Raw genomic sequence first — 19,806 nt, forward strand, 5'->3', positions numbered from 1 at the left:
ACTCTCGTGGACCATGGTTCGACCCTTTAACCCTTTACTTCGAACAATCGAACCCTAGCTAGTTCCCCTCGAACCATCTCCCAATTTCTTCGAACCACTCTCGAGCAACATCGAGCCAACCTCTGACCAGACCACCTAGGGACCCTATGGACCAGCCTTGACCCCCTTAACCAGCCGCTAACCCATGCTGCAGCCTCCTGCCCAAGATGAGAGCCACGCGAGTTCCCTACTTGTGCGCCTAGGACTCTACACTCGATGCGGACCCTTCTACCCTAACCCTCAACCTCCTGACCCTCACTGGACCACCCTCAGACCTAGCCTGGACCCCCAGGCCAAGCCGTGACCCTATCGCACAGCTCCTGCTCTCGGCTTGCATGGGAAGAGTCCCATCGTGCATGGACTCTTCCCTAGCCGCCGTGTATACGCTAGGACTCTTCCTCACACCTAACCATGTCCGGTCCGAGCCCTGGTCAAGCCCAGGTCGAGCCGCACACTCACTTTCCCCTAACTGAAACCCTTATGCACAACTCTTGCAAATTTCGTTCAAGCTTGGCTCGCCTACATCTAGCCCTTGTGCAGCCTCGCCTATGCCCTTAAACCATTTAAAATTCATCCCTTATTATTTTTCTAGGATGGCAGCCCCTTTATGCATCATGTACATGAGTTTTATATCATCAAAGCATGAGTTGTATGCATGCATGCCCATAAAAACGAAAATAAACCTTGTGCCACATATTTTTCATGCAAAGTTAATCAAATATACATAATATGGTGTGAAAGATGTGTGAAAGAAAGTTAAGGTGTGTCTTTTCATATATTGCACTCGAAAACGTTTGGCGATGCGAAGAACGACGACGTAGAAATCCTAGGCTGAATTCCCTTCAAAAACCGTGGCTTTTCTCCTACAAATTCTCGTGTGTGTGCGTGTGTTTGATGAAGGAGGAGTCCTTGTGTGTTGTGAGTGAGGGGCGTGTGTTCAAGGGTTTGTGGGTAAGGTTTTAGGCTTTTATCTTTATATAAAACAAGTGGTGTAAGTTTAGGCTCATTAACATGGTATAATAGGCTCATTAAGCCCATTAAGTAATTTTTAAAAAATTTTGTTTATGAAAGTTCGTGAAAAAATTAACCGAGTTCTCAAAAAGTTGATTTTTTCGTTGAAAATCGAAAACCGTTTAAAAATACGTCTCGGCATATAAAAACGCTTCAAAACATCTCATTTTCGAAAATACCATATAGCATATACCATATTTTAAAAAATTAAAAATAATTATTTAATAAAAATATTTTCCCTTTTTTTCAGCACTCAATCTCCGTTCTTCGATCGCGTCTGGAATAAGTTTTTAAACACAGCTTTATGAATTCGTGTCGAAATGTGCATTTTAAACATGTATGCACCCTATATTTAATTCATGCAATTAAAACCTTTTAATTAGTTATTTTCTATTTTCCCTAGATTCGCATGCAGTTAGGTTACGTTATCGCATTTTGGACCTTACAAATATAATAGAATCTAAACCCAAGAAGGTCATATGTCAAAATTATATTTTTGATATTGTGATTATTAAATCTCATGAAAATATTCTTGCAGATTTTTTAACAAGAGATGGATATCGATGATATCGATGTCATCATAAAAATGCGGAGGAATTTGAGGGAACACCTTGAAATGCTTCAAAACGGGTTCAATAAGCTTGCCCTACATGCAGAAGTTGCGGGTAGGCTACAACAAGCCGATAAGAGAATTGTCTCTGATCGAATCATATGATGTTTACATGCTTATACTCAGCTATGGTCTGTAATACAAAGGCTTATCCTCCAAGGCATTGAGAAGCCACTAGTTTCCCAAATAGAGAGTTTTCGAGTACAGAACTCTATACCTGGAGCAGGGGATTCAAATACCCCTAGCACAATTGTTAAGTCGGGATTATCTCCAGATGAATCGGCTAAAACAAAAATTGAAACTTCATATTCATATCTCGAGCCTTCAAGTCAACCTTTCACTTCGGGGATCGAAGAGGGAAAGATCAACCTTAGACCTAATACAGACAAGAGAAATTCTAAAGTTGATACTAATGAAGCTATAATTTCTTCATTTTAGGTTAATCAACAAATGTGAGAGAAATTAAAAACATGAGTAGGAATTAATCCTGCCACAATTAGGATTGATGTTTCAGGAAAATATCTTAGGGTATGGATAAAACAAAATTCATATCCAAAGGAAGTAAAAGCCTGATATGAATTCGGGGCTCTTGCCTCGGTTTATACACATCACTTAGCTTCCCCGAAATTTCAGGACTACCTAAATGGATTCAGGAAGCGGTTCATGAAACATGGGCAAATAATGGCTATTTGACCAGAGGAGATATTCTGGAGCTATACTTCTTTAGTACAACACCAGAACCAGCAGGAAAGACTCTCACGAAGCCTTTTATTTCATCAAGTTAAGGAGGCCAGATATTAATGTTCAAAAATTCATCAAGGATCCTCGGATAGAAGAAACACTCATTGTTGCTTCAATAACTGAAGTTGAAATTTCCACCAGAAGAGCATGGGGTCTATGGGTTTGTCTGGCCGAGATGGACAAAGTCAAGTTTTCATTTAAATTTTATCATAATTCGTTAAACGGATCTTTCATGTCAAATACTATGACATAAAAAACAATAAGTTTTGTAGAAAATTTATTTGAAAAGAAAAGAAATCGTTTATGAAATAGCAAGCTGCCGCTGAATAAAGAAACTCGTCGAAAATTCTGCAACATGGCTCATGTGGGAAGATGGTCAGAACATATCTGCCCAGAATGCCCAATAAAAAGAAGCCGAAATTTGGCAAGGGCTTTAGACCTCGGTCAGACATGAAGCATCTTGCAGAGACATGACCAAGTGGTGAAGGACCACAACCACGTTTTCCTCGGGGATACCAAAAGTTTAAGATTCTCCGACAAAAACAAGTGGACATGTGACCACAATCACTTTTCCTTGGGTATAACAAAAGATAAAGGTTCCCCGACAAATGTGTAAGGCCTATAAAATTCGAACGACGTAATCTAACTGCATCCAATATTGGGTTTTACTAAAATATGTGTTTAATTATTTTAAGGCATTAAATGCATTATTATTTCATAGATATATGTTTTATTTCATGATTTATTAAAGTTTCATACATAAGGGCTTCTAGTAATTTTTCGCGCTTGAACGAGAAACGGAAATCGGGGATAATTAAGGGAAAATATTTTTATTAAATAATTATTTTTTAATTATTTATTGTACGGTGTAATTAAGTTAGATTTTCGAAAATGGGCCTGGGTGGGTATTTTTAATCGCCGGGTCATATTTTAAATCGGTACGCAAAATTTAGCGAGTCATGAGACTTTTTGAGGGTTCGGGCAATATTTTAAAAAAATACCTAAACGATAAATTTTTCTTGACCGTTTTTGGGCTTAATTGGATTATTTTATTGCTTAATGGGCCTAAAATCCTTTTAATCTCTTTATTTTTAATTAAAGAGCCCATTAACAATACTTATTTTATTAAAACCCTACACCAAAACCCTAACCTAATCTCCCTACACTTCGGCCGCCCGACCCCTTGAAGCAACAACAGAAATTTTCGAAAAACACAGCAGCTTCCTTCGAATATTCTCCCAAGTTTGCAAAGAAATCATTCCCTGCCTCTCCGGTGCAAGTTCTACGCGAACGTCTCTAAGATTTTGAGCGTATAAACGCAAAGGCACGTCCAAAATCTCGTTTTTCTCATCATTCACATCATTTTATGTTGATTTGTGTATTTATGCATGAGAAATTATTAGAACTATTATGTTTCATCGTTTTTGAAATGTTTGTCATGAAATATGCATACCGTTTTACATATAACTCACGTTTTCCCATGGCTTCATGCAAGGGCTGCTAGATATTTGTCCCAAAGAGCTAAACACGTAGACATCTAGAATGATAAAGTGGTTGAGTGCACGTCGGGTCACAGTTAGGCAAGGAGCGATCAAGTCTTGCTTTGTTGAGGGAAGCTAGGGTGAGATCGGGCAAAGGGGGAGAGGTGGCCATGAAAGGGTCGAGTAGGGATGTGGTTCAGACCATGAAGGGTCCGAGCCATGCTCCATATGGGTTGGAGCGTGGCTGTCTTGGTCTAGGTTAGGTTCGAAAGTCATAAGGGCTAGGAGACGCACATTTGAGGGTACTTCAGGTGAAATCGAGCAAGGTTGCGTGCATGAGACCTCAAAGCCAAGTTAGTTCTGTCCAGGCAGGGTTCGAGCGTGTGCCGAGGGTAGCTGGTCAGGTCAGGGCGGAGGTGGTGAGGGCTAAGATCGACTAGGGTTTTTGGAGTGCACCAACGTCCAGCGAGGAGCAGCCGAGCGTTGGGGGTTCATAGGGGTTGGATTTGTGTTGTTTAGGGGCTGCTAGGGTGTGTGTTAAGTTGTGATAAAAATTTGGTTAAGCCTCGGGTTGATTCAGGTTAAAACCGAGATCCCGGTCCAAATTTTAAAATGAATCGTAGAATTTACAAAATGGGCTCGAGGTTACGTCTATGAGATGATTATAATTATGTTTTGAGGTGTTCTAATAATTTTTGTTTGCATCGGGTCGAAATTTTGAGGTCTGAGGGTAAAATGGTCAATTAGGGTTTTCAGTGGCGAAATGGTCATTTTGCACGCAGGTCGAGTTAGCGGTCGTAGCAGCGCCCTGAACAAGAAAATTGCATGTTTAAAATGTATATGATATTATCAACATGAAATTTTATGAAAATACGAATATACGTTGCATGCTTGGCTTGAAGAAAATTTACGTATATGCATGCTTTTTATAAGTGATGAATATGATGATATGTTTTGAAGAATGGGAGTTGGTTGTGACTCATACGAACACGAACACAAACATGTAAGGCCAAGGCTCAGTGGATGGGTAATATTGTCCCTGATGTCCCCGTCGTCGGGTACCGTGTTATATGTAGATGGATCTATTGACTAGAGCTGATACAAGAGTCACAACTAATGATCTGAATTCAAATAAAAAAAATGAACACGTATATGTTGATATGATGAGATACGTTTTGGATACGTTATGCCTTGACATGCTATGTTTAAGTTCATACTTTTAATATCATGAAATGTATGTTAATTACAGTACTTTTCACAGTTGCATGTTATGTATATATACTTGTTATAACGATTCAGGTGTGTTGATTTTTTAGACTTACTAGGTGTGAATGATACAAGTGAACATGATGATGTGGAGACTGGAGGCGCTGAAGACTGAGTAGGCGGAGCTGGGTAAGTGAACGTGGATCCGAGGACCTTGCATTTTTCCGCACTATATGTTTATGGATCATTGATGAACATTGTTTTTTTTAAATACATTTTATATTTTTGTATACGTTGATGATACAATAGGCTTTGATTGTTGCGTTTGAGTTCTTTTCAAACATTAGTCTAGGAATTTGATGATAGTTAGGATTTATTTAACTGTAGTTATTTTTATTCAGTGATTGAATAACTTTTTAATACGCATGGTGGATTGTTTTCATTCGCATGCATGTGTATGAACATTTTCAAAATTAGCTTGCAAAAAAAAAAATTTCAAGCAGTATTTTAGTAGTAAACGTTTCAAAAGCAATTATGCACGTAATTTGCTCACTAACTAAAAGACTTGGACCCAAATACAACTATAAATACAGAGTAAATGAGAACAAAAAAATCACACAAGAATTAAAATGAAGTTTGGAACTAAAGAAAATATATTCTACATATTTCAAAATTTCCAAAAGACGGATTAATGCGATAAGAAAGCAGCTGATAATCTTCAAATATTTATACAAACTGTTAAAAGAAGCAGGGAATGAGATTTCAGCTGATATGATTCAAACACATATCTACTGGTTATGCCAGGAGATAAAGATGGAAGAACAAGCTATTTCTAGATTAATGATCTAGAAAAAAAACAATTCAAGAAAAAGTGGAGGGACCATTCAACTAGTCACTCAACCCACTCAAGAGATAATGTCAAACACAGCTGGAAGGCATTAAAGAAAAGCTAAGACAAGTTTTGAAGTCCGAAATTCATATCCGCAAATAACTTCTAAAAATACCAAGACAGAAGGAAGATGAATGCATCATTCAACCTCTTCATTTTCTTTCAAAAATCGTAATATTTTCTCTTTCTAGTTTATGTTTGTTTTAACTTCGACTACTATAAGTAGCTAAACAACTTCCTCATCTTATACAGGAGGTTACTATGTATTAATAGTTTGTATGTTTGAATAAAAAGACCAAGGTTTTTGTCCTCTCATGTATTATTTTCAAATTGAATAACTTTACTATACACCTTGAGGTAGGAAATGGAATAGGGTTGTGTTAGGTGCCGTTGAAGGAACCTGCGTCAGGAACCATCTGTTGCGACTGTGTGGTTAGGCTGTGAGGAGCATACTATAAAACCCGGTTGATATAACCCGACGGTACTCTGGTCAAAGAGGTAAACTGTTCAATTTATTATACGAAAGCATGATGAGTCATTTATAAAAAAAATAATCATCGGAACATGGTAATATGCTGGAAACCTTGCGTAGCCGCGTGTCTTGAGACTATATACTTTTAAGAATATGCTCGATAGGTATAACAATGACACGTACCATAATTATGAAAACTGAGAGTAATTTGGGAAATTTTAAAAAATTGGGGAGTTAAAACAAAGATTTGAGAGGACGAGGAGTAAAGAGAAAGTTGAGTATGGAGATGGGGATTTATTGTAAAGTTGTTTTTTTTTAATTGAGTAAAATGAGTGAATTTAAGTATATTTTAGTTTTTTCACTCTTATTTTTAAAAAAAAAAAAAAAAATTGATATCAAATTATTGAAATGGTTGAGACTCAAACCCATGTATAATTTTGCAGGAACTCATCTTACCATCAAGTTAATTCATCAACATTTATACATAAAACCCATAAGAATTCTGGAGTCGAGTTTGAGTCTAATTTTTTTCATTGAATCGATTTTGGGTCTAATTTTTCATCAAAATGTCGAGTTTTTATCACTGGGTTGATTTTTCATCACTAGATCAAGTTTTAGTCATCATTGGGTCGAGTTTGAGTTGAGTTTTTCATTTGGATGGAGTTTGAGTTGAGTTTTTATATTGAGTTGAATTATAACTGGGTAGAGTTTCATCACTAGATCGATTTTAAGTCTAATTTTTTTATCATTGGGTCGAGATTGAATTGAGTTTGGGTCGAGTTTTTTATTTGAGTGGAATTTGGTTTTATTTTTTATATCTGAGTCGAGTTTTTATCACGGGATCGAGATTTTCAACACTAAATAGAGTTTGAGTCTGATTTTCATTTATGGATCGAGTTTGAGTTGACTTTTTCGTTTTTAGTTGAGTTTTTATATTTGGGTTGAGTTTAAGTAGAGTTTTTTATTTTGTTAAAGTTTGGGTTGAGTTTTTATATTTAAGTTAAGTTTTTCGTATAATTAGAGTTTTGAGTTCAGCTTTTATCCTAGGAATGAGTTTTAATTTTAAGTTGAATTTTAATACAGCAAAAATTGTCTTTTGATATAAATCCTTTTGTTAAAACAAAGATTCACCACCTGTACCACTTATTTTCACGGCGGGTCGATGTGAAATGGAGTCGCAGCAAAATTTGAAGGTGATACAGGAAGCCATTAATCAACTGCTGGTGGAGGAAGAAGAAGATGGGTATGCAAATGGAACCTCTGTCCATCGGCGGACTTTGCTCTCCGACCTACGTACTCAGGTATCCATCCATCCATCCACCCGCGATTATTTACTTATAAAGAAGCTTTCTTTTTTTTTTTGTTTTGGTTTCAATTCCTCTGTATGATTCTTCTTATTTGAGTACCCCTGTTCCCACCACTTGAGCTAACTCATAGTTTTTTGATTTTTTTTTTAATTATTCACCAGGGTAGAAGAATTATTAGGGTTTTACATACATTATTAGTTATTGGTGAATTGATAAATTTAAATTCTTGGAAGGAAAATAATTCCTGTCTATCTTCATTTCTTGGCTAGAGCTGCAATGCATTACATACTCTTTATATTTGATTGATTGGGAAGGTTTTACTTACAATCTTTGCGAATTGACTGACAGTTGGAACAAGAAAACTGCGAGCCTGATGAATCCGAATCTCCGTCTCCTGGACATGTTAATACTCATAGCTGTGACGAAATCGTGGAAGAATTGAACAAGGTAAAGAGGCAGAACTTGATTACACACGGCCTTCTCTCAGCCATGATTCTGGTAACCCTTACCTGGCAGCTATCAGAAGTCTCCCTCATTTTGAAAATCAAACATGTATTGTCCAGTCCTCTCGAATCCCTGGGAGGTATTGCGAAAAGATTTTTCAATGGCCAGCCTAAAGTGAATGTGAATGTTCAACAAGTGATGAAACAGGTGTCCTCTATCAAGGACAAAGTTTCTTTTGAGTCTCCATCTATTCCGGAGCTTCCCCAGTTGGAATTGCCTGGTTTCGATACCAGCGAAGAAGAGTAGGAATCATATGGCAAGATTGGATCTTTCTTTCTTTCTTTCTTTCTTTCTTTCTTTCTTATTACCTTGTATTACGAGAGCTTAAAGTCAATGTTGAAGGATTAACAGACCTCCTCTATCAAGATAAATACCATACCGAGTTGTTGGAGACATCCTCTATCAAGATATATGCTACTACTGCGGCGATGCAATTGTATCACTTTCAGAAAAAGAAAACCACATTTGATTTATAAAATGTGACCTTGAAAGATTAGGACTTTATCGAATTGTAATAAAACTTAAACAGATTGAATAAATGAAAACTCAGTTTCAAATAGGGATGACAATTTCTTCCGAACCCGTTGGAGGATCCGATACCCGACCCGAATAGAAGAGGGTATGGATGGATTTTTAGACCCGATTAAATAATTGGGTAATCGGGTATGGGGATTTTCGGGTTCGGGTATGGAGGCGGGTTTGATATAATCCGACTCACACCCGACCCGAATACCCGTTTAAATTTATATATGTATATATATAGTAATTATATTTATTTATATTAAAGATTCATCTTCTCAAATCCAAGCAAATCGGTACCTTTTCTTTTCTCTTCCCTTTCACTTTCACTTTTACGTTTCAATGTTTTCCCACTTTTCTATTTTTCATTCAATTTCTCATCTTCTCCACTGGTAAGTTTATTTCATGTTTGACTTCAAAAATTGAAAAATACTTTATTTCTTGATTATGGTTCATTGTATTCCTTTTTTGTTTGCATATTTTCAATTCATTTTAGGATTTTTTTAACCAATTAATTTTGGGATTTTGGAATGTACGTGACTTTGTTTTTTTATTAGTTTTGGTTTTGGTTTTTTTTTTTTAACTTGGACTATTTTTAATATTTTGTTATTTTTTCTATAAAGTTTATTTTGCAAATTTTTATCATTAATAATTTTTCTTATTGTTCATTTAAATAATTTTTTAAATATTCATAACTTCGATGAAACAATTTAAATTTGAAAAAATTCAATTGTATATGATAATAGGGTATTTGGGTAGGGTATGAGTATCCGATAATCCGATGGGTATGGAGATGTGGATGAAATTCAATACCCGATGGGTATGAGGATGAATTTAATAAATGAGTATGATGATGGATATATGAAATCCGATCCATACCCTACCCATTGCTATCCCTGGTTTCAAAAAGGAATTCGTCAATTGTTTAAATTTTAAAAAACAAATAATTCTTTTTTTCGTGTGGGACCCACATAAATTTATTCCCTAAAATCCAATATGGGATTCGCGGGGACGAAATCACAATAATCAAATTTTCGTCCTCCTCCTCCTGCTCCATAGGGTCGGTTTGGTCTGAGGCATTTTTCTCGTTTAAGGTATCCATCTCTCTATCACACGGTTTGTGTTTTGATGATGCCCAATCATCTGATTAAGGGCTTGTTTCCGGGATTTAAATGTGATTTCCTAAGCTTTTAATTGCTATGTTGTTCTAGAGTTACGCTCCAGTTCTTCAGCTTTTGGTGCTTGTAATATTTTTTCATTCACTTGTTTGCAGTGGCAAGTTAGCGTTACTGGATTTTAAATGACATTTTCTTATTTTGTTGCAGTTCTCTTTTCACAAGTAATTTTGAGATCTTGGCATTGTTATATCTTGGAATTATTTGATGACTTGATGAAAAGTGCTGATTGTGCATTTCTTGGCTGTTCTTATTTGTTCTCTAGCTTGGTTAATTTACATTCTCCTATGTTCTATTTGAAGATAGAATGTAGGATCTGTTTTCTTCTTCCTTTTTTTTTTTGGAATTCTGATGATGAGTGTGTTTTGTTTCAAGTGCCGTTTAGTGTCATGATACAAGGAGGGTGGAGGTAGAGAGAATCCAAGTGTCAATGGAGTGCAACAGAGATGAGGCTGTGAGAGCGAAAGAAATTGCTGAGAGGAAGTTTGTAGCAAAGGACATTAAGGGGGCAAAAAAATTTGCTTTGAAGGCTAGGAATTTATATCCTGAACTTGACGGAATTTCCCAAATGTTGATTACTCTTGAGATCTATCTTTGCGCTGAAGAGAAGAAAATACAAGAAGAATGTGACTGGTATGGTGTGCTCGATGTGAATCCTTTCGCTGATGATGAGACCATAAGAAAACAGTATAGAAAACTTGCTCTCCTCCTCCATCCTGACAAAAATAGATTCATTGGGGCTGAAGGGGCATTTCAACTTGTCTCGCAAGCCTGGAATTTACTTTCAGATAAGTCCAAGAGAATAGCATATGATAGGAGGTATGGTGTGGCATTCCAGCAAAGAAATCGGTCTATGAAGGCAGATCCTTCAACGCCAATGCAAAATGGGTTCTACAAGTTTGCAAAAACTGTAGCTTCGCAGTCAAGGGGTCCAAATTGCAATTCTAATAAGACGAAACGGATTCCTAAGGATTATTCTAGTAACAGGAATGGGGTTCCGAAGGATGATTTTCATAGCAGAGATGGGGTTACAAAGGGTAATAATACTGTCAAGAGGAACCTCTCTTCTGCTCCTCCCCCATTTCTCAAGGAGCGTCACACGTTTTGGACTGTCTGTGATCGATGTAGGATGCAATATGAATATCTCAGAGTGTATCTGAACCACCATCTTCTTTGCCCCAATTGCCACGAGGCCTACTTTGCTATTGAAATCGAGCCTCCATCTAGCCGATGCTCCAAGAGATCATCATCTCAGACTGCGAATTCTAAGCTATGGAAAAATACAAGCTATCAGGGAAGTAATGCCCTGCGAAACAACTCAGCCACATCTCATACAGGAACTCCAGGTTTCAGTCACAATAACGAATCCAATCATAGTAACTTCCGGTGGGCTCCATTCTCTGAGTCAACAGGTTCTGCTACTGCGGTTCAAGCGGCAAATATGGTTAAGCAAGCTTATGAGAAAGTTAAGAAGGAAAGGCAGAAAGCACAGGCTGCCACAAGAGGGGGGGAGACATTGCGAGGAAAGAATCTTGCATCAAAAAGACCAGTGGGTGCTGAAATCTCTGGCCGTTCTGATGCTGTGAAGAGGAGAAAAGGTGTTGACAGCTTTGGTAATAGCACGGAGACTACAAAACATGGGATCTGTGAAACTGGAACCATTCGGGTCACAGGTTTCTCTGCTGTCAAACAGGATACCTTGAAGAAACATACAAGCAACCATTTGCTAATGGAGAAGGGTCGCGAGGAAATACTTAAGAAACTAATTGAACACGTGCCATATAACACGATGAATCCAGTAGCAGTGGAGGTTCATGAAAATACCCAAGAAAATGGCACGTCAAACACAAACAATGGTAGTTGTACGCGTGTTACTAAGTTATGTAAGCCAGTTGAGACTAACAGTCGAGTCCCTTTGAATAAACTGTGTTGTAGTACTTCAGGTCCTTCTGCGGAACACGTCGAGCGAATGTTGGTGAATGTTCCTGATCCAGATTTTCATGGTTTTGACAAAGACAGGACAGTGCAATGTTTCAGAGACAACCAGGTATGGGCCGTGTATGATGATGATGATGGAATGCCGAGACATTATACCATGATTCACAGTGTGATATCTCTAAATCCATTCAAGATTAGGCTGAGTTGGCTAAATTCTATGACCAACGATGGACTAGGCCATGTAAATTGGTTTATTAATGGCTTTTCTAGAACATGTGGGGAATTTAGAACTAGCAGACTTGACATCTGTACCTCGTTGGACTGTTTCTCACACAAAGTCCGATTTGTAAAATGCACTTCTGAGACTGTTCAAATATTTCCTCAAAGAGGTGACATTTGGGCTTTGTACAGAAATTGGTCCTCTGATTGGAATGAGCTCACTGAAGATGAAGTAATACACAAATACGACATGGTGGAAATACTTCAAGACTATGTTGAGGAATACGGTGTAATTGTAGTTCCCCTTGTTAAAATCTCTGGCTTTAAAGCCGTTTTCCATCAGCATTTTGACCCAAATAAAATACGTAGAATTCCTATGGAAGAAATGTCTCGGTTTTCTCATCAAGTGCCGTCCAATTTGCTCACCGGTAAAGAAGGAGCAAAGGTTCTAAAGGGTTGCCGTGAGCTAGATCCTGCATCTATTCCATTAGAAATTCTTCAAGCGTTGTCAGAAATTGAGGGAATCAACTTTCTGGAGAGTGACAAAGACATTGAGTCTGTGAAGGAAGTTGATTGTGATGGAAATGCCGACACCAACATGGTTGATGGAGGAGTTTCTCAAATTAAGGGAATTAAACTTCTCTCGACGGGTGAATTAAATCATCATGAAAATGGACACATGGATAACTCTTAGAGGGTCATCAGATCAAAAGGGAGAAACTTTTTCATATCTGGATGCACTGAGAATACCCTGTTAACCAGCATATGGACATGGATTAGGACACAAATCTATGTAGAGAAATGGTTGACAGGGTATTCTTGAAATTCAAATGTTGTTGAAGTAGAGCGTTTGCTATTTTTCTGGGAATTGTTCGAAGGTGCCTCAAGATTGTAGGAAATTACGGGGGGGGTGCTTGTATGAAAAGTGTGAAATGTATGAAAGGCTGGATTTTCCCTTCATGAATCATCGCTCCAGGACAGCACAAGGCCACAATCGTCGAGCAGATTAATCCGTCACCAAAACCAACTCACAAGGCCACAACCCAAAAATGAGTATCCATGTTTTTCACTTTTCAACTGGTCTGTAGGTCTTTAATTTCCGCAGGGTTGATTTATAGTTAGGTTGTGTAATGCCCTTAGAGCACCGAACTGTGTTAATTCTCAGTTCGAGTGTCATCTGTATGTCTGAATTGAACTTATTGTTTAATTTTTCTTTCTTTTTTTTCTTTTCCGATTGGAAATTTTTTTATTAGTACTATCGAATTTGGCCCTCTTCTGGCTATTAGGACTGCGGGGCCGAGCTTGGTGTGTGCATGCATGGTTTGGGCAGGAAAAGGATCAGTCAGGGCATTTGCCGCATGTCTTGGGTGAAATGTCTCGTGAATTATACAACATGTGCCAAATATTCAGATGGTAGTGTATGTATAGCGAGTAGATACTTCTTCATTGAAAAACTTGGATAACCATTTGTTTCTGTCAACTTTGTTTGAGCCAAACGGCTCTAATAGACTGTGTTGCGAATGGAAGCGACTTAGCCTAAGACTCTATCTAGGTGCGATTCATGACTTGTAGATGGAATCCATTTTAATGCTAAATCAGCTGTGTTTTGGCAAGAAAAAAGATCATTTGGAAATGAGATGGAGGTGATGTCTGTCGAGCGCAGACAGCCAGCCAGCCAGCCATTTTTGTTCTAAACTCAATGTAAGAAAACACGCCAGTTGCTACGCTACGTTTTTTATGGTGGTAAAATGCAATTGACTCGTGTGGAGAAACAAGAACCAGAGTGTTGGTAAGCTTGCCACTAGGGATGTAATCGAGTTGAGTCGAGTCGAACTCTTGAATGTTTGAGCTTGACTTGTTTATAATCGAGCCAAGCTCGAGCTTTATTTAACAAATATGTTCATGGCTCACAAGTTTATTCAAGCTTTTTATCGAACTTAAACGAGCTCAATAAATATGAATTATATATTTAAATATTCATTAAATTCATGAAAAGATAAATTATACATTTAAAAAAATATAATATTCTTACTAAAATGAATAAAAATAATGGATTTGTATCGAAATTAGAAGCAAAATAAAAGTACTAAATTTCTTGGAAAAAAAAAATTTGCGAGGACAAGGATTTTACAAATAACTTTCCATCCACGTATTAAAGTAATTGGTCGTTTGTATAAGTGCACAAATTAATGAGTGATTTTAACAAGGAAATCGGATTAACCAAGCTTATTTCGATCGTCTATTCTAGACTTGCGAATCATTTTTGGGATATATTGCAATAATCCCCCAACCCCTCCCCCTTCCCCTTCTTCACACTCTACTCTCTCTCTAATAACGGCTCATTCCATTTTCTTTATCGGGTAATTGTCCTTTTTTCCTTTTTCCCCTGTTTGCTTGTTTTTTTTAAACCTTGTGCATCGGATTAACTGACTCTCTGTTGCTGTGATGATTACCCACCGAACAGCGGAAAGGCCTTTTTGATTTCCAGCCGGGGGAAGTAAATTCAGTCATTAATGAAGCGTTTACGGTAAAAATGATGGGTTTGCTTTGATTTTTAATTCCTATTTTGGAAGAGCAGTGGAGGGATTTTTTATTTTTTATTTTTTTTATTGAAAAGCTGTGCTAAACGCGAAGAAAATTCGGCCTGGGAATTGGGGGAAAAAATTATATCTTTCTCCATACCTCTGCTGATTTTGCATTTAAAAAAAATAAAAGTTAGTGGCTTTTTGTATGGTGTTTGATGCGTTTCCACGTCCTTGCAAAGCGATCTCGTTAAGTGGTTTTTTGTTCTGATTTTCCTTCGGGAAAGACATTCTGTATGGAGCTGAAAAGTTTTTCCTTCTACTTTCGGTTACTGAGGACACTAACAAACCCTAGATGGGGGGACAATAAACTACCTCTTTTCCTACACATTATTTTAATTGTGCTCAATTAATCAATGTATTAAAATAAGCGATTTATACTGCATGTTTATATTATCTTCTGTTCAAGTGTAGGAAAAAAATGTAGGCCTTTGTACTTCACTTGAGTAGCAATCCGTGCAAGGAAAAAAAACTTGGTTTGGGTTTGGTTAGGAGGGGGAAGTCACAGATGGCGACTCCCTGAGTTTTTTCATCCTTGGGGATATTTTATTACTGATAGCTTTGTTTGATGAATGATAAAGTTATTTTTCAATATTATGCCTATAATATTAGCTTCATTCAAAACATGGAGTTCCCTTTCATTTAAATTTCTTAATCGATTTCATTAATGTATATGGCCTTCTCTGTTTTGAGAAAGTCAAAGGCAATTCCTTCACTGTAATTAAAAGTTAGTTTTATTTTGTAAACAAGAATTCTTACAAAATTTGTTGAAGTAAAATGTGTAGCAGAAGGAAAAGTGTTAGCTTGTCTGCCTTTCTTCTTTTAAGTGGTTCTCTGCTTCAAGGGAGCTGCATATATTCACCACTATAGTTGGATAGTTTTTCTGTTTACATTTTGTTGTTGTAGGCTTAATCTGGCTGCTTAATTCTTGAATTTTGGGGATGCAAGAATTAAAGTTCTTTCGAACTCTGGAATCTGGGGCTCATTGTTCCTTACGTGTGGTGATGTTTAGGAGTCAGTTTGTCTGAAAACCGTGATTTTGGGAGTGAAGTGTATTGATGTTTCACTTCGCTATCTCTGCATGAAACATTGAGTTGCAACCTCTCCATGGGATGATTGATTAGCAAATCGTACAATTAAAGTTTCTCATTAATTTCTTGAAACCTTTGATTGTTATGTCTGTTCTTTGTGAGGTTGTTTTGTGAATGCTCGTTCTTTAAATTTGCAAATCCACTGTGATTCATGTATAGATCTCATTGCTCAAAGATCAAGTGAGTGAGATTGTTTAATGAGCTACTTTCCTGACATGGAGTGAAATTCTGAGTGGGTTTGCCCAAACTTTGGTGGATTCGGTATTTCGGTTGGAAAGCTAATGAAAGTCCCTAGAGATTGCATTTAGCAGACTGGATGATTGTTGATGATGGAGAAATCAATGGCGGGTCCTTCAATCCGTCAGGTGGCGGCGGTGTGAGTAGTGCCTCTTGCTCTGATGGTGATCACGGCTCTTCAGCTAAAAGCTCGATTTCAGCTTCTGTGGATTCCTCTACAAAGGATGGGATGCAAACTCCTAACTTCAGGTCCATGTCCTCTGGAAATTTTGGCAAGAAAATGGACATGAATGGAACTGAGATTTCTGGAACTTCTCCACCTTTGAATGCTTTAGTGGAACCGCTAATTGATCTGAAACTTGGAAAGAGGACTTATTTCGAGAATAGTGGGAACATGGGAAATACTAAGAGGGCATCATTTTTTGTGATGCCTACTTCGTCCAGCACTACACCTAAGAAAACAAACTCATCTGGTCAGAATACCCCTATGCCACGGTGTCAAGTCGAGGACTGCAATCTTGATCTTTCAATGGCCAAGGAATATCACAGAAAGCACAGAGTTTGTGATAGCCATTCTAAATGTCCAAAGGTTATTGTTGGAGGTGTTGTACGTCGTTTTTGCCAGCAGTGTAGCAGGTGATACTGTGGATAAAAACCCTTTTATTGGTTTTACGAGTCTAATAATATATCTGGCACAGGATATCTATGGGAGAGTACGACTTTAAATATGACATGAGTTCTATCTCTTGCTACTATTATTATTATTTTTTCTGTGAACATTTTAAGAGATTTGAGTTTTCTTCTTTGATTCTTTCTCTGTGAAGGTTTCATGGTTTGTCTGAATTTGATGAAAAGAAGCGCAGTTGTCGAAGAAGACTTTCTCATCATAATGCACGACGCCGCAAGCCACAGCAGGAAACTATCCAGTTTAAAGCAGGGCTTTCGTCGCAATTTTATGGTATTCCTGCTGTTGTTTATTTAAACTTTATTCTATAGACAGTGTATACCATATTCGTTACCCCATTTTCAACATGGAATGGTAATGGACTTCTTGTTGCCTGTAATATTGCCATGATTCTTCTTCCAAGCTAGACGTCCTGCAGTATAGTATATCAATATTTTGTATTATATACATTTGATAAAGTTGTAAATTTTAAAATTAAAATACATTAGCGCAGTTATGATATTCGGCCAAATGAACTGTATGATTTAGTGGTGTGATGTGAAGCAGTTTTTTTTCATTAAAAAAGATTTTTTTGCTAGGTGAATTTTTTATCAAAGAAATTGTAAATTAACTGAAAAAGGGTTGTATTTGCAAATTTGTAGTGTTTTTACCAAAGAGATCTAGGTGGTTACTCTAGCATGCTCTCTCTTTACTTGCGGTCATGCACGATATGTTTCTAAACTTAAAATTAAAATACAGCGTATTTTGATATTTTGACAAATGTTGTATGGTTGAGGGCAAGTAAATAATTGAGATACAATTTTTATTATTTATGGTAAAATTTGTTTCACGTATTATCATTTTAAAAAATGTATCTCAACTGTCATAATTAAAAATAAATTAATAAATCAAATAAATAATTTTATTTAATTATCCAATTAATTTCTTAATAGTGCAAGTTTCTTGTCAAACAAATTTTACCATAAATAATAAAAATTGTATCTCAATTATTTACTTTGTAGTGATATGATGTGAAACAGTTATCTTTTTTCCATTCTTCATCTGGATTAGTTTTCTTCTGTCCATGTCATTAAGCATTTTTTTTAATTAAAAAATATTTTTTCTATCAAACAAATCGTAAATAAACTGAAAAATGGGTTGTATTTGCAATTTTGGAGTGACCATACCAAAGAGACCAGATTAGTTACTATAGCATGTTCTCTCTTTATGATATGGTAAGATAGTAAGATAATGACATGCTTTTGGATTCTTCTCTACCATCTAAACCAAAAGCAGATAATAATTTAAAATCTCAAATGATACTGACGAGAACAGGAAATGGTTGAGGACTAGTCTCATTATGTTTGGTAAAATTTATTCGAAGCCCATCTAAATTCCTTTTTTACCTGTACCAGGAGGAAGGCAACAAATGAGTTTTCTGCCGAACAACACCCCAATTCTTCATTCTCGAACTCCTGCACGTTCTATATGGGATAGCACATGCAACCCCGAGTTCACTATTACAAAAGGATATTCTTTGAAGTACAATGGATATGGAATTACTGATGAGCAATTGCATGTACCAGGTCCAAGTATCAAGTTCAATATGCATGGGAATACAGCCAGTTTTTTGGCATCCAAGAATTCTGCATCTGAGATCTTGAATCCAGGTTGGTTTCATACTTTATGTGCTTACAGAAATTTTTTCCAGATTATATGAGCATTGCGGATTATATTGGTTAACTTTGCTCCTACCCTAGTAATTAGACCAGAATAAACCATATTGAACTTGGTTTCTTTCAATGTGGACAGCTTATCACTAAGAATCATTTATTGGTTCTGTATATTATATTTTGAAAAAGAAAATCTTACTTGAATTTTCTGATGCCATAACATGTAGACAAAGTCAATCTGATAACTGGAAGCTCAATGGTGATTCAAGTTACTTGATTTACTTCTCAGGTTCCGAGGGAGCCCTTAGGTCTTCCCCAGTAGATGCAGCACCGGAGTATGACCGTGCTCTCTCTCTTCTGTCAACTAATTCCTGGGGTTCAGAATCCATTGCAATGCATGAAAATGTTGCCAACTTCACTCATCCTATGATACAGCATTCGATACTAGAAAGCGTTCCCCTCGCTTCTTCAGAAATGTGGCTGTCTGGACAGCAGTCCACTGATTCCAGACCTCAATTATTGGCCATCACCTACAAATTTCAGGAAAACCACCTTCTCAAAATGACGTACGAGCCTGATTTTTAACCCAGTATCTTGAACTGACCATTCCAAAACTAAGCTTCTATTTAGGCATGTTATGTTTGATTCTTTTCTAAAGGATTTGATTGCTGCTGTCTATTATGGTGAGTGGTTTCTATAGCATGTCGCCTTGCCGCATGTAAACTGAGTTTTGGTGGTCGAATGATTTTGTATTCAAACCCAAGCAAGTCTATGTAATTTTTATGTAGTGCATTAATTCCGTGCGAAGCAGCAGTATTATGTGGTTTCCTCGTTGCTTGTGAATGCTTTTGAGTTAATTTTACGGCTTGTAAGTGAACGTCCCATAGATACACCGGTTTTTATTTCATTTTATTTTTGGCAACCAAAATATGATCACTGTTTTAATAATTTTCTGGCCCCTTTTATTTTTTATTTTTAAAAAAAGCAGAAAAGGAAGAGGAATACTATTTATAATCATTTCATGTTACTGATTCGAAAGAGAAGTTTGTTATATTTCCACATATATTAATAACAAATTAAATTCTTCAATTGGTAAACGAGCAGATTCTAAGATTCAAAAGGATGACGAAAATGAATTTTTTTAAAAAATAACAAATTATATCGATTGACATATATAGATGCACGTTATTAATAATATTTGCACATATATTTTAACAATATTTGTTTTTGTTTTTTGTTTTTTTGGATGCATATCATCTTTGTGGTCATCTTCATGATATTTATTAACATAAATTTCATCATTGATCTGGATATTTCACATCAACTATATATACAAACTTTGGCATGCACCGTGCTTGTGAAAGAGTCCTCTCGCCAATTCACTTTTTGTTGGAATTGACACGTCCCTTCCTTACTATTAATGTAGTGATGAGTCTACGTGGTAATTA

At 36.8% G+C, this 19,806-nt stretch overlaps 3 protein-coding genes across 7 annotated transcripts; all 3 read left to right on the forward strand.

The window, feature by feature from the left end:
• Positions 1-7,524: 7,524 nt before the first annotated feature.
• LOC142541368 (uncharacterized) lies at positions 7,525-8,706 on the forward strand. Its single transcript, XM_075647907.1, has 2 exons — positions 7,525-7,750; positions 8,105-8,706. The coding sequence occupies exons 1-2, from the start codon at positions 7,619-7,621 to the stop codon at positions 8,504-8,506; spliced, it is 534 nt and encodes a 177-aa protein (XP_075504022.1). The 5' UTR covers positions 7,525-7,618; the 3' UTR covers positions 8,507-8,706.
• A 1,028-nt stretch (positions 8,707-9,734) lies between these two features.
• Positions 9,735-12,973, forward strand: LOC142542124 (uncharacterized). 5 transcript variants are annotated; one of them, XM_075648577.1, is made up of 2 exons: positions 9,735-9,873; positions 10,330-12,973. In XM_075648577.1, the coding sequence occupies exon 2, from the start codon at positions 10,385-10,387 to the stop codon at positions 12,803-12,805; it is 2,421 nt and encodes an 806-aa protein (XP_075504692.1). In that variant the 5' UTR covers positions 9,735-9,873; positions 10,330-10,384; the 3' UTR covers positions 12,806-12,973. The 5 variants fall into 5 exon arrangements, with proteins under 5 accessions (XP_075504692.1, XP_075504691.1, XP_075504694.1 ...); XM_075648576.1 differs by having other exon boundaries at positions 9,777-9,873; positions 10,105-12,973; XM_075648579.1 differs by having other exon boundaries at positions 9,777-9,873; positions 10,340-12,973.
• A 1,351-nt stretch (positions 12,974-14,324) lies between these two features.
• LOC142542126 (squamosa promoter-binding-like protein 3) lies at positions 14,325-19,184 on the forward strand. Its single transcript, XM_075648582.1, has 6 exons — positions 14,325-14,471; positions 14,576-14,638; positions 15,944-16,657; positions 16,846-16,979; positions 18,101-18,355; positions 18,648-19,184. The coding sequence occupies exons 3-6, from the start codon at positions 16,101-16,103 to the stop codon at positions 18,941-18,943; spliced, it is 1,242 nt and encodes a 413-aa protein (XP_075504697.1). The 5' UTR covers positions 14,325-14,471; positions 14,576-14,638; positions 15,944-16,100; the 3' UTR covers positions 18,944-19,184.
• Positions 19,185-19,806: the final 622 nt, after the last annotated feature.

The sequence above is a fragment of the Primulina tabacum genome, chromosome 4 (assembly GCF_025594145.1).
Source record: "Primulina tabacum isolate GXHZ01 chromosome 4, ASM2559414v2, whole genome shotgun sequence".
NCBI lineage: Eukaryota > Viridiplantae > Streptophyta > Magnoliopsida > Lamiales > Gesneriaceae > Primulina > Primulina tabacum.